Below are 14,967 nucleotides of genomic sequence, written 5' to 3'. Positions count from 1 at the left end.
GTTTGTGCTGCTGCTTGTTTTAGAATTATCTGATCCACCCTGAGTCATCTAAACAGCAAAAAGGATTTGGACATTAGTCAGGAAATCATTTATTAAAGCCACAACTTAAAAATCTTAGGATAGCTTCAACATCAATATTTTTGTTTGTTTTGCTTGTATATTTTTTTCCAGGAATATCTTATAACATCTTATTGGTATAAATCATGGAGTTAGTAACTATTTTAGTAACTTATGCTTTTTTCTTAGTTGTCACATTCTGTTATTACATTGTAAAATCGATGTTAAAACACACTCCTCCCTACCACAAGATAAATGTTTTCTTCTTTCTTATCAGAAGGAAATCAAGCTAAACTGGATTTTTTTTAACATTTTCTGATCACTAAAAATGCAAAACTATTTTATAACTAAACATTTGTTTTTTAAACTAATCATTTTCTTTCTTTCTTTTTTTATCACTGGTTTCTGAAAAGATAATCCAGTTACCAAAACTTTCACAGACCGTCCACATAACCAACTAATAATTATCAGATAATAAACGCTTTTATAAAAATTACTACAAAGGCGAAAGTAGGCATCTATATTTTGGGAAGTCCTTGACCTACATGACTGTTGCATTGGCCAACTGTGTCCGTTTCTGAGCGCTGTCTCTTTAAGTGGGGCTTGTTTGCAGTGCGCATGCGCGTGCTCTGTTTAGTTTTCTCCAACCTGAAGAGCTCTGGCTGCCTAGCTTCGCATCGCTGACTGTTGTTGTGAAGCTTCGAGAGAAATGAGACCTTTTTTTTCCCCCCCAGCTGGAATATAAAGGACGTTAATAACAGACGTTAATGTGACAGAAAGCCACGCTTGAGGAAGTCTGGAACCGCAGTGGAAACCGACTGTTTGGGTGAAGAATAGCTAAACTGTTCGCTGAAAATACCCCTCAGCAGCCGGAGCAGCAGCAGCAGAGGAGCAAGAATAGCCCTCACGGATCCCACATCACAGCACATCCACTGCGGCAACCCTGTTCTCTGACTCTGGCGGCTACAAACGCTTCAACCACTTTTGGGTTTTCTTGTGTGACTATTTGGGTGGAAAAAAAAAAAATCTTCGGCGAAAACCCAGTTGCTAGAGGAACTACCCGCTTTTAGTACAGAGGTTTGTTAACGCATTAAAATGGCTGCTGAGACGGTATTTGCGAGAGAATGGTTCTAATTCAACGTATCAAACTGCAAATGAGTTACTCTGGCTAACAAACTGTATTAGTTTGGTCTATGAGAATATACAGCCAACAGCAGCTTTTGATTTAACGTTTATTGTTTCTTTAAATAGGCGCTTCCAAGGAAGAAGTGGTGACGGGAATTCCTCTCAATCCAAGTCTATGCATGCGGTTAACCGAGCAGCTTTAGTAGACACGCATTGCAATTATTTTAGGCCTTTTTAAGTCTTAATCGAGTGTGCCCACCACTCAACGAACATGCAGGACTTCTTTGTTATAGCTGAAGCGTCCTGAGAAGTCGAGGCTTTCTCTCTGAGAAGGCCCCGCTTGGTCGACCTGGAGGGGAGGAAGAAAGAAGAGGAACCATGGAGATTGGAGGAAGATGTAAGACTCGACTTTTTCTATTCGGGCCGAAGCTAGTTTCGAGGAGCGATCCGAGGGGAATCCACAAATATCTGGTGGTGTATGCTTTGTTTTCCTTCGTGCTGTTAACGCACGCCTCCCCGGCGAAATCCTGTGACAAGAGCTGTAACTCGGGGAAATGCATCAACGGATCCTGCGTCTGCGAGCGAGGATGGGTCGGAGATCAATGCCAGCACTGCCAGGGGAGGTTCAAGTAAGTGGCCGAAATTCCTTTCCCGATGCCGGGCTCTGAGTAATTTCTCTAGGAATGATCGGAGGCAGGGATCAGTAGGTGAGCAGCATCCAGCGGCTGCTGTTTAATTTAGGAAATCGGTGGCAGTGAAAGTCATCAGGAGACAGGAACAACAGTAGGTCCTGCTTGTGCAAATGAGCAAAAACACTCCTGCTGACTCACTGCGCAACAGGATGAGTCCTGGTCAAAACCCGTAATTGTGGGGAAAGTTAGCAGACCTGCAAACGCATCCCACAGTATTAACACAAACACTTTCAAAACCGGCATGATGTACTGTACTATCTTTTACCAAGCGGGTTCATACTTCTTTTCTGTTCTTTTTTTAGCAAACCTCCTGACTGAGCAACTGTAAAACTTATTTCCATATTGTTATTGAGCCTACAGCACAACGTTATCCAGAGTCCAACACAATAATTTTGGCAGCTACACACAAACATAGCAGGCTCTGAGGGTGATCTACAAAACACAGCAGCTTATCTTTTTAATTCGGCCCCCAAGCTTCAGGGTATTACATTGGGACTTTAAGAGATAAATCAACACAAGATACGGAATAATTGTAAATTACAGTTGAAACCAGACGTTTAAATACACTGAATAATAAGACACACATTTTCCCATGGTCTAAATTTAAATCAGACCAAACTTCTCTTGTGTGATTAATACCAAAATGATTTATAGTCACTAAATGGCTCCGAGAAGTTGTAAGAGATTTATTTATTAACATCTTAAAAATCCGAGGTTTATCAATTAGTATCATGTTTTCTGCTCAAGTAGGAAATCAGAAAGTATTTAAAATATGAAGTGATGAAGCAGCCTTCATTCTTTTGACTCTATTTGGATCTTTAATACTTTAGCTAATTTCTATGCAGGCTTCACACCTGTATAATATTTAGTAGTGTTGTGTTTAATCTGTATTATTTGGGTCAAGCCTTTCGGGTCTCTTTCCAAAAGCTTCTCACAATACTTTGCTGGAGTTCTGGCCCATTCCTCTTTACAGAACTGGAGGAAATGAGTCACGTTTGGAGGCCGCCTCACCACCACGTCTTTTCAGATCTACCCACAACTTCCCTTAGAAATGACCTTATTAGTAAATAGTGTTCAAAGATGTGTTGCTTGGCATAAGTATAAATTAGAGCTGCACAATGTCACCTTCAACATTTCAATATCAATGTTTGCAATTGAGTGCCATGTAATTATGTATCAAGTTTTAAGTGTTGTGCTTTTTACGCTGCATGGCCGTAATATGTTTAGCCAGTGGGATTATCTCTAATTGCCATTGGTGCAAACCATAGCTATATTTTAGTGATACCATGGTAAAGCTTTTAGATTAGGGTGGGGAAATAGTAATGATGTAAAATTAGACAAAAAGAATCGGGGATGATTTTCCTGATGCAATCGTTGTATAAATGGTGGGAGAATCTGACTGTGCAAAAACTATTTGTTGAGTTATCAAGCAATAAAGACACTTAAAAATACAGTTTTTCTTTAGAAATTCTGCTTGGTCTGAATCATTTTTTCTAAAACCGTTAAAAAGAAATGGAGTAAAGGAGTCTGTAAAGTCATAAGTCGCTTCAAAGCAACGGGTTTTAGTGTGTTGTTGAATTGTTTATGTCAGAAGGTTGCATTTGACATTAGGTTTGGAAACTATGCTATGGCTAAGAGAAACACGGTGTTTCATGCTGTAATAAGCTAGAACAAACTGAACTTAGGCACTTGTGCATATAAAGCATGTTTTGTCACATTCAGGGTTTTCATTTTTAGAGGAAGTGACTTTTTTCAGCAGTCTATGTGGACATTCACCATTGTGTAATAATTTGTGCTGCCTATTTTTTATTTTTTTTTGCACTGTTCAGTATAGTAACTATCTATTTGTCCACATACCTATCAAGTCATTTGTCACTGCTTCCTTATATTATTATGTTTATCCATCCATGCATTCATACATATGTCCATGCATTAATCATCCATCTGGTTGTCAATTCATTCACCTTCTGTCTTGCAGAAATATCTCCCATAATTACATAATAAACATTTGCATTATGTTTTCAAAAAAAAAAAAAAAAAGCTAAAATGACTCTGGACCTCTAGAAAGTTCTGTAAAGAAAAGCGTAAAATCCTGCTATCAAAAGATGTAAGTTAGATAAAGCGTACCTTATTCCACATCAAATCTATTCTCTTGATTTAATGTTTGGAGGTCTGTGTCATAAGATCTTCCAAATAAAAGATCTTTGTCTCTTCTGGGCATCGCAGCACATATTCTAAACCAATAACACTTTCCTGTGCACTGGCTTATTGACTCAAAGTTGCAAATAGATTTTCAATGAAATCCCCAAACATATAAATCAGTTTGGCTTTGTGACAAGAGTGAGAACCCAGTGGCTTTGAGGAAACATCTGTAATCCACTTAAATTTCCATAAACCTCTCCACTCTCGCAGCAGTGCTTTTATTGGATGAATTCTCAAAAGGCAGGAATATGTGTCATTTGGTGGCGATGCAAGACAAAACAGATCGGGTAGATATAATAAAATCTAAGGATGCAATGGCAGAATGAATGACTGGTAGCTTGGTAATGCTGTTGGATGGCCTTTCATTAGCCGCTCTCAGTGGCGCAGATGTAACTCGATCTCTATAAATAGCGTTGTACTTAATGTGGTTACAGGTTTTTGTTGCTGGTTGTCATCAGACATGTTGTGGAGTAACAACATGCAAAACACAAGACACTTTTGAACAGTGATGTTCTGTAACATGTGTCATGACCGTAACTGTGTGGAAACTTTGTTTTGATTCATGTTTATGTGTGTGTGGTGTCGCAGTTCTGTAAACCACGAGAGACTGCCAAACGGATTGTGTTTCTCACTGTAGCTTCAGGTGCAACATGAAAGATTAACCCTTTTTTTTTTTTGGACAATTAAACATCCTGTTGTCTTTTCTCTTGCTGCATGTTTAATTCATAAGATCTCATCTCCATTGCTTAGTGGGAAGGAGCCGGAGTAAAAATCTTTTTCTTTTTAAGGAATATAGTGCAAGGATCTTGGAAAAAGAATTTATGTCCCGTGGACTTTTTATGGTTTTGTCAAATAAAATCTTTGACGGACTCGGAGTAAAGTCGCAGTTCCTCCACTTTTACGTGTTTTTCAGACTTTGTAAAACAATAATCTTCACTATGTTGTGTTGGTTTGCTACATAAAATACAAAGAAAATGCACAGGATTTTTCAGTTCCTAACATAGCAGAATTTGAAATAGTTTTCCAAGGTGGTGTTTTTTCCCACCAGCTTCAAACTACTTTAAATCGGAGAGTTTAAAACTCTCCGAGGGTCTAATAGTGCAGCAGTCAGTGTTTATTTATCTATCTATCTATCTATTTATCTATTTATCTATTTATCTTATCTTATCTTATCTTATCTTATCTTATCTTATCTTATCTATCAAGCATGCTGTGCTTTTGTGATGCATTTGCTTCCAAACATCAGAGAGGAAAATCATTTTCGGGCTCCTTTCTTACAGAAGGTGTCTAATTATTCGCCCTCTGTCGTTTTGAAACATGGCGGTGGGCGGTCATTTAAAGGCATTTTTCTAAGGATTAAAGGACCTTTTTCTAAAGACTGTAAATGGTATCTTTTGGTTGCTTGGGCCTCTTCCTGTGCTCGCTGGGCTTCTTCAATGCTGACTGTTTAATCTGCAGAACTAAAGGCACACTGTGAAGTTATAATTTAGGCTTTTTGGGCAATTTAGTTTTTGGGAAAATTCTGTTTTGGTTTAGTATTTAAAAAAAGAGAGCTGTGATTGTAATTTCTATGCCTTTTAATCAGTTTATGGAGCTGAATGGGTTGTAAAGAAACGCAGTTCTTTTAACCTACGTACTCAGAAAGCATTTGGATGTGTGTGGGCCCACAGCAGAGACCCCTCCCATCTGGGCAGAGAGGCGTCATCACAGGGACGGGGGGAGGTGATCATAAACAGAACTCATGTTTTGATGTTCGGTCACCCTTCCCTCTGAGGGGAGAAAACCATAACAACAAAATCTGATCATAGCTGAATCACCACATCCTCTCACCGGGGGGATGAAGCGTTTACATTGTTTTATTAATATGTTTTCCACTCTGTGCATACCAATCCACTGAAACAATTTCTTTTTAATGTTGTTTTGTTTTTCGTTTTCCAGATTGACAGAACCTTCAGGCTACCTCACCGACGGGCCCTTCAACTACAAGTTCAAAACAAAGTGCACCTGGCTCATTGAGGCCAAGTGAGTCCTTCATTCGATTATTACGCAGAAGCTGAACAGTCGCAGCAAAATTAAGAATTTATTGATATTTACCTCGACAGTAAAAAGGCTTCAGGACAATTTGTCCCTGTGCTGCAGTCATTTTTATTACTCAGCTGCTGCCATTTTATCCCAAGTTAATCCCAACTGGTAAACAAGCAAACCATGTGGTTAAAAACGTATTTAATCAGTGTTTTAGTTTGTATAAAAAGGCTCAATACTTCCTGTTGTTCCACTCATTGTGGAACAAAACGGTAGTCAACTTGTATGAAATATTATCAAAGGGCCTGATCAAGCAAAAATACTTGCGATCAAACCCTGTAGATATTATTAGTCATTTATATTCACATGTTCTTGCAATAGGCAGAGTGTACGTGTTGATTGTTGGAAAGTTTCCTGTTTAGACCCATTTGTGCTCAAGCGTTAACTTCCTGTGAGGTGCTACTTCAATTTTTCCACATAGCGTTCTTTCCTTATGATGGCATCTGTTTTATGAAGTGCACAATTTCTCCTGCAGTAAAGCAGCGGCACAACATGATGCTGCCACCCCTATGCTGCACAGTTTTGATGATTTTCCCAGTCTCAAACTTTCACTCCAGATGTAACGTTGGTTATTGTGACCAAACAGTTCCACTTTAGTTTCATCAGACAACAGGACATGCATCCAGAAACGAAGGTCTTTGTCCCTGTGTGCATTTGGAAAATGGAGTCTGGGTTTTTTATGTTTCTTTTGGAATAATGGCTTCCTCCTTGCTGAGTGGCCTTTCAGTACTGGACACATTCCACTGTGGATAATGACACAGTCTTACTAGCTTCAGCCAGCCAGCATTTTCACAAAGCCTTCGGCTTTTTTCTGGAATTGATTTTCACATTTCAGACTAAAACGAATCGTGTCTGGGAAACGGGAACCCATCTCCTTCCTGAGCAGTATGATGGTTGGACATTCCCATCATGTCTGTACTTGCATGTAATTCTTTGTACAGATAAACGTGACACATTCAACCATATGATTTTTTTCCCCAAGATTGATCCGGATTTATAGGGCTTCACAGTTCTTTTTCTGACTTTGTCATGGCATCAAACAAGAAAGCAAAGAGTTCCAGGTGCGATCTTAAAATATGTGGCTCCAATCAACATTTTCTGATGGTCTTTGGTTAAATTGAAGCAAAGTTACAAAGAATCCTCAAAACCTCCTGTGGGAGATGGCTTCTTTTTTGTGTGGAGTGATGTGGGCACAAATGTGGAGCGCCCACTTAACTTTAGTCATCCTTTACAAAACGGCATAATATAAAACTTAACAGAACATGCAAACGTTTCTGTATGATTGTGTTTCTGCTACTCTTTCACAAACAATAGTTGTCATGAAGGATTAAGACCCTCTATATGCCAATTCTAACCACCATTTAGAATCATTTTTTTTAAACAAGAAATGTAATTAGCCAAAGTTAGTTTGCTATTTTCAGGTCCAGTTGGTTTTGGGATGTTTCTCTGGTCTAAAAGCATTGTTAGACCAAAACAAAATAATTCATTCATATTTACTTTTTAAATTAATTACAAAGCTGTTTTCTTTCATAAAGAACTCAAATTGCTGAGTGTAGCCACTTGATGCTTTTTTTTTTTAAAAACAGACGCAAATAAAAACTACTTCAGTAGTTGAATGTTCTGTGAATTTAAACATTATATTTTTTTGTAGCTGTTGCTGATTTCTGGTGCATGACATGACTTTTAAAGTTACAGTTTTTTAATTCTATTGTTTTTATTTGCATCTTTTTCTGCATGTTCCTTCCCCAATTAAGCTGTAAACGTTATTCCAACTCTCTCTTATCAGACAGAAACACTTGAATTTTTTTTTTCTTTCAGCCCTAATGCGGTTCTGCGGTTAAGATTCAACCACTTTGCCACAGAGTGCAGCTGGGACCACATGTACGTCTATGACGGGGACTCTGTTTATGCTCCTCTGGTTGCTGTTTTCAGGTGAGAAACTCCAGATTGATCAGTCGATATGCACACATCTAAACTTTGAAGTTAGAAAAAAAACATGAAACCACTTTCTATGCCACTAGTTTGAAGTTTTTCTATTTCAGATTGAACATTTTTTGTAACATTTCTTCAGAAGTATTTAAAAATGCTAAATGGGTTTATGCCTATATTTCCACAGTGGCCTGATCGTACCAGAGACGCGAGGTAATGAGACGGTTCCTGAAGTTGAGACGACTTCAGGCTACGCACTGCTACACTTTTTCAGCGACGCTGCCTACAATCTGACAGGATTTAACATACTCTACTCGTAAGTATTTGATGCTAAGCATGTAAGTTGTATTTCAGCTGATAATTACTTGAACCATTCTTTTCTACTCATTTATTTTTATTTCCAGGATAAACTCTTGTCCCAATAACTGCTCCGGTCATGGGAAGTGCACGCCGGGGAACTCGGCCGCCAGCAGAGTGTACTGTGAATGTGACAAGTACTGGAAGGGCGAGGCGTGCGACATCCCCTACTGCAGGAACAACTGCGGGAGCCCCGACCACGGCTACTGCGACCTCACCGGCGAGAAGCTGTGTGTCTGCAACGACAGCTGGCAAGGTGAGAGCCGAGGGGGCAGGGGAAAATGATGACGCTTATAAGTCAAAGTGACTTCTGCAAGTGGGTGGGCTGTGAATGCTGATATAGGCCGGTATGGATTTTCACTGTATGTTAACCTTGAGGAAAAATACCGAGGTTTCACAGTATTTACAAAAAAAGTAGGACGTTTTCTTATTGCTTACATTTAGAATAAAATCTGCTGTTATTCGTGCTATCTTGATTACCACGTTTCTAATGAGGTTTCCTCTAAAATCAGGGTCTTTTTATACAGAGTACAAAATTATGACTTTGTTTAAAAATGATCCAGATCTTCAGGCATCAGCAAAATATTGCTGAAACCTTGTGATAACTCCACTCTTGTGAAATGTGGGCAGAATTTTTCTGCACCATATGCTAAATTGTTGGTGATGTCATGAGCAGTGTGATACCAGGCAAAGCAGGAACAGCTGTGTTGTGCTATGACACAATGTAACGCTGATTGCTATCATGTTGATAAGCCCTTTGACTGCGCCTTATTATATTTTTCCAGCTGGAAGAAGGCAAAAGCTTTTGCATGATGGAACTTGACAGTAATTCAGCATGCCCTTCACTAACACACACTGATGTTTGGCAACTTCTTGCATTTGATTAGTTCAGGATTATGTTCAGGTGTGGCTTGCTTGCAGTTTTTATTAGTGAAAATATTCCTGCCATACAGATACAGTTTGCATCTTAAAATTGGTCAACTTTAGGAGCATGTATTTTTATTTTATTTTTTTATATTTTTGCCTTGAAGTACAATACTCTGAAAAATATTCACATCACTTGATCTTCTTTACATGATGTTATATGACAGCAACAAACTTTGGTGTGTTAGATTTACAGTTCTCCTAGACTGTTTCCATTTGACTGGTTTGAATCTTACATGAAGAACAGGGACTTCTTTGTTTCAATCAGAAACTTCTCATCGTCGGTCACATGTGTGGGGTACCCCAAGGTTCAATCCTAGGACCCCTTCTTTTCAATATTTATATGCTCCCACTGGCTCAGGTTATAAGGGGAAATAGGATCAGCTACCATAACTACGCGGATGATACACAGCTCTACATCACGATGTCACCAGGTGACCTTTGACCCCATCCAATCACTGAATAGATGCTTAGAACAGATAAATGTCTGGATGTGCCGAAACTTTCTCCAGCTGAACAGAAACAAAACTGAAGTTATTATCTTTGGACCTAAAGAGGAGCGAACTAGAATCAATGCACAGCTTCATTTATTACAACTGAAAACCAGGGATCAGGCCCGAAACCTGGCAGTAGTGATGGACTCTGACCTGAACCTTCAGAGCCACATTAAGACAGTCACAAAGTCGGCCTTCTATCACCTGAAGAACATCTCCAGGATTAGAGGACTGATGTCTCAGCACGAGCTAGAGAAATTCATCCATGCGTTTATCTTTAGCCGCATTGATTACTACAACAGCGTCTTCACAGGTCTGACTAATAAATCAATCAAACAGCTGCAGCTGATCCAGATGCTGCTGCTCGCGTTCTCACTAAAACCATGAAGATAGAGCACATAACACCAGTTTTAAAGTCCCTACACTGGCCGTCTAGACCCCTCAGATCTTCTGGTTCTGCTCTGCATCCCCAGAACCAGAGCCAAACGAGGAGAAGCAGCATTCAGCTTCTATGCACCACAAATCTGGAACAAACTTCCAGAAAACTGTAAAACGGCTGAAACACTGGGTGCCTTTAAATCTCAACTTAAAACCCACCTGTTTAGAGTTGCTTATGGCTAAATTAGGGTTAGAATGCGGGTTTTGATGTCTTCGATGGTTTTAATGTTTTTATCTTTATTTTTCATCTATTTATTAATGTCACGTACTGTTTTTATTTCTCCTTTAATTATGTAAAGCACCTTGAAATGCCTTGAATTTCTTTTAAATGGCGTTTTAACTAAAACTCTGGGGTTTAAGAATCCTTGTTAAATGGTGTTTGAGCTCTGAGTTTTAGGAGTATCATATTAGAAAGAGACAGAAAACAAAGGTTCACCACACTTGGACATTTTTTGTTATAAAAACTTTGTCTATCATGTTAAATACTATTAAACCATATTTAGTTTTGCAGCTGGAACATGACAAAATGTGAAAGGAGTTCATATTTAAGGGGTATTGAAACCTAAAAGTCAGTGTGGATGTGTTACAAAGAGCTTGTTGTATTGTGTTGTATTTTTAACTTGTATGTCGTAATGCCTTCTCTCTCTGCAGGCCCAGATTGCTCACTGACTGTACCTTCAACCGAGTCCTTCTGGATCCTCCCAAGCGTCAAGCCCTTTGGCACCTCCCTCGCCAGGGCTTCCCATAAGGCCGTGGTGCAGGAGAAGGTCATGTGGGTGGTGGGTGGATACACATTCAACTACAGCTCATTCCAGATGATTCTCAAGTAAGTTGCTATATATTTTTTGAGTTACCTAATCGTTTATCGTCTTAAAATTAGACGGCTTAAAGAAATTGCAATAGAAGCCACTGAAAAAATACTTTTGATCTCTGTCTGGTTATTGGTGATATTTGCCAGAGAAGCCAGTACCACTATTCTCAGAATTGTTTTCTGATTTATTTTGGAGAGATCAGTTGCTGGTGTGGCCAGTTTGTAGTAGAAGCTGCTTCTTTGGAATTTTTGGTTCGTTTGAGGTTTTGTGTTTCCATATGAACGGCCTTTTGTTGTCGTTGACGTTCGGCTCAGCGTTTATTAATCACCAGGTGTGATGACGATTCCTGATGTTCCTGCTCTGTCTTATATGAATAACAGAGAATTGATGTGACCAGGTGTTCCTGTTTATTGCACTCAAGCTGTAAATTATGTACACTCATCACTGTGCAGAGCCTGTGGCTGAACCAAACCATTGTTTACTTCTTTACAAATAAAGGCATCGGTTCAAGTGCTAGTGACCAGATCCAAACCAACATGAGTGGGGAAAGAAGCCACCATTGATTCTGAATGTATCTGCATTATTCAAGGGTTTAAGAATGTTTATTTACACTAAAATAACAGAGCAAAATGCATTATGTAGATTAATTACACACAGACTGTTTTCAAGCTTTCATTTCTGTTAATTTTTCTGATTACAGCTAATGAAAACAAGGTGTTTAAAATTTGAATATTAAATCAGACCAATAAAAAACATGTTTACAACCAAAATATGTGTTTAAAGAAAGTTCTGCTTAGAAAGTATTTTCAGAAATTACTTTTAATCTGACAAACTAGGTTTGTTGGTGCGTTTGTTATAGGTATTTAATATGAACATATATACACAGACACTGATCATGCTGAGATATTTAACTTCTTCTCAAGACAGACACTTAATTTCTGATCTGTTGTCTGTTCTAATTAGATTCTGTACATTTGGAAAAACACCACAATTTTATGGTTGCACTGTCTTTATACAATTATTACAAAAGAAAAATACTTCTAACATGAGTTACTTGCTTTTATATCAAGCTGAACCCACCCTTCACTTTTCATCCAGTCTCTTAACTATTTCTTTGTTGTGCTGATGCTTCTCACACCGCAGAAACTTGTCAGACGGCCTCCAGGTCTTCCTCAGAAGAGAGATTTTATCTCAAGTATCTTCCTGATAATTATAATGATTATAAAAACTGTTGAAGGCAAAATGTCTTGTATTAGCAGTTCTGTCGCCTACAAGCATATACCTGGGTACATTCTGGTAGCAAAAAAGCAAAAATCACTCATGTTGCTGCTCATTTATTAGATGTTATTGGTTATTACTGTTAGAATGTTGGGAAATGATTTAATTTTTATTTTTAATAAACATGAAGGAGTCTTAATGTTTGACTTGTCATTAAGTATAATTTGGTAAATAACATATTTAATGCAAAGTTGACACTTTTGATGGACTTTTAACACAAGTTTTAATGTAGCTTTGCACTAAAAGTGTCATTATTTACCAAATAATGCAATGTTGACACTTCTAATGGACTTTTGGTTCAACTTTTAGTGCAGCTTGGCAATAAAAGTGTCATTATTTACCAAATTACTCATCATGACAACAGTCAAACATTTATGACGACTCCTTCATGTCCAGGAGTTATGTCATGTTTATGACAGTGTTTTGTCAGTCTTATGCACACCACTTCAAATAAAGTGTTACCAAATAATTCTAGTTATAAAAATATAACATTCTTTTATTTTTTTGTTATTGATCAAACATCAAACCATCTTGCCGCAGTGGAACAAACTGCATATGCATTTTAGTGGATTTTATAAGCGTCTTCAATGGGATTTCTTGTTGCACGTTGGACGTTTAGTTGACATGTGACATTTGTTTCTCTGCAGCTACAATCTGGAGAGCGGCGTTTGGAACACGGTGCCCATCACCGTTGGCCCTGTGCCACGATATGGACACTCACTCGCTGCCTTCCAGGTATCTACACCACTACAGACACCCAGGTGTTGAGTTCTGCCGTGCACAGTTGCTTTGACACGTCTGACATACTTCTATAAAATCACAGTAATTGTTACAAAACAGGAAGTTTTATTCAGCATATATAGGGAATGACTAGATCTAAATTCACGAAGTAGGTCCAGTTTTTTATTATTTTTTGCTGAAATACTGCTAATAAACTGTGAATGAAATTAGATTTTTTAGCCACCTGCTTTCAGAATGAATGTAGATGCTGTTTACATAAGTGATAATGGATTCTTTTGCCTATGGATTGATTTTAAAGTTGTTGAACAATGGGAGCCGATAGTGTTATCAAAGCTCCAGCCAGTGTCGGCACTCCAGTTATTCAGATTTACCACGTCTGGCTTCTTCGTCGGATTGTTTTGGGCATGAAAAAGTCGGGTATGAGTCACATTGCGAAAAGGCTGTAGATATCAAGCTGCTTGATTTTTAAGAGTCTTATATTTGTGATATTTTTGAATATTGCAACAATGTCAGTTGAGATTAAATTGAATCAATCTTGCAACAATCTTCCCGTCAGTATCCTCTCCCTCCCATGCATTCGGTAACAAACCAATCAAGCTTGTCTGCTTTCCAGGATGACATCTACATGTTTGGTGGGAAGCTTGAAGCCAGCTGGGGCAACGTGACAGACGAGCTGTGGGTGTTCAACATGCCAAGTCGAACGTGGCAACGCAGAAGCCCCGTCGTCGGCTCGCCGGCCCAGACTCAGGTTTACGCTGTGGAGGGCCACACGGCCCACTGCGTGCAGCTGAGCAGCGGCGAGACCATCATGCTGGTCATCTTTGGTTACTCCCCTGTCTACAGCTACATCAGCAACGTACAGGAGTACAACCTGAGTGAGTCCCGGCTCCGCTGTGAAACCTGGCACCGCTTGATGACCTCAGTCATCCCATTTCTAGTTTAAAAGTTTACCTCTTCAAAAGCTCTTACACTGAATAGTGAAGCTTAGTTTTTAACTCATGTGTAAACCACATGAAATTAACTGATTTCACTTTTTTCTGATTCAGTCAGTTGATAAAAAAAAATCATAAACCAAACAGTTACAATAATAAACAGCATAAAATTTCATGTTTAACTTTTATGATGGATTAGGATGACAGGAAAATGACTGAGATTAATTCATGTCTGCTATTTATTTCACTGATGGCTGAATACTTGTTTGTGTCTGTTGCCGGCTTGCTGACATGAAGAATGACAATCAGTTAAATACAAACAAATCTTGTCTTAAGATTTGTATTTTGTTCTTGTTTTGTTTATAGTTAATACTTTGCTGCAGTAAAGAGCTTTTATTTATCTGTTTTTTCCCCCACTGCGCACTTTAGTTGTTTCCATTCTTGCAATGCCTTGCAAACATTTTTGTAAGGAAAAACCTTTTCCACATTTCGTCACGTTACAACCACGATTGGGATTTTACGTGACAGACCAACACACAGTCGTGTTCAATGGAGATAAATTTGTTCCATTGTTACTGCAAGTATATAACGTGTTTCAAAAAGTAAAATAAGAAAAACATGCATTGCAAAAGTGAAACTTTGAAAAACTTTGAAATAAAAAAAAATATGTATTTAGAGTAATTTATTATTTGTACATAATAGTTGATTTTTGTTTAATTACATTCTTTTCAAATAGTTTTACAGATTCTGTTTCACTCTTTTGGGACATATTTCTATTTGTCTCAGTGAACAGTATTATTATTGGTCAGCTTGAACATTAGGTTCTGAAATGCTTCTTGAAAAGTTTTTCAAGATTTCATTTCATTTTGATATATATATAAACACCAGAGCAATAGAGGCTCAG

The 14,967-nt window shown here is 38.4% G+C and overlaps 1 protein-coding gene across 1 annotated transcript in view; it reads left to right on the top strand.

Annotated features, from left to right (window-relative positions):
- Positions 1–680: 680 nt before the first annotated feature.
- Positions 681–14,967, top strand: part of atrnl1b (attractin-like 1b) — a 67,523-nt gene continuing 53,236 nt past the window's right edge. Inside the window, exons 1-8 of the mRNA XM_007574265.2 lie at positions 681–1,811; positions 6,015–6,098; positions 7,977–8,090; positions 8,275–8,403; positions 8,492–8,700; positions 10,952–11,126; positions 13,038–13,125; positions 13,745–14,006. Of these exons, the coding sequence (XP_007574327.1) occupies positions 1,561–1,811; positions 6,015–6,098; positions 7,977–8,090; positions 8,275–8,403; positions 8,492–8,700; positions 10,952–11,126; positions 13,038–13,125; positions 13,745–14,006 (1,312 nt within the window). The 5' untranslated portion in view covers positions 681–1,560. The remainder of the gene's footprint in view (positions 1,812–6,014; positions 6,099–7,976; positions 8,091–8,274; positions 8,404–8,491; positions 8,701–10,951; positions 11,127–13,037; positions 13,126–13,744; positions 14,007–14,967) is intronic.

Source organism: Poecilia formosa, unplaced genomic scaffold (genome assembly GCF_000485575.1).
Source record: "Poecilia formosa unplaced genomic scaffold, Poecilia_formosa-5.1.2 Scaffold348, whole genome shotgun sequence".
In the NCBI taxonomy this organism is placed as follows: Eukaryota; Metazoa; Chordata; class Actinopteri; order Cyprinodontiformes; family Poeciliidae; genus Poecilia; species Poecilia formosa.
Note: the sequence above shows the minus strand (reverse complement) of the source record. Positions and strands in the feature narration are given on the sequence as shown.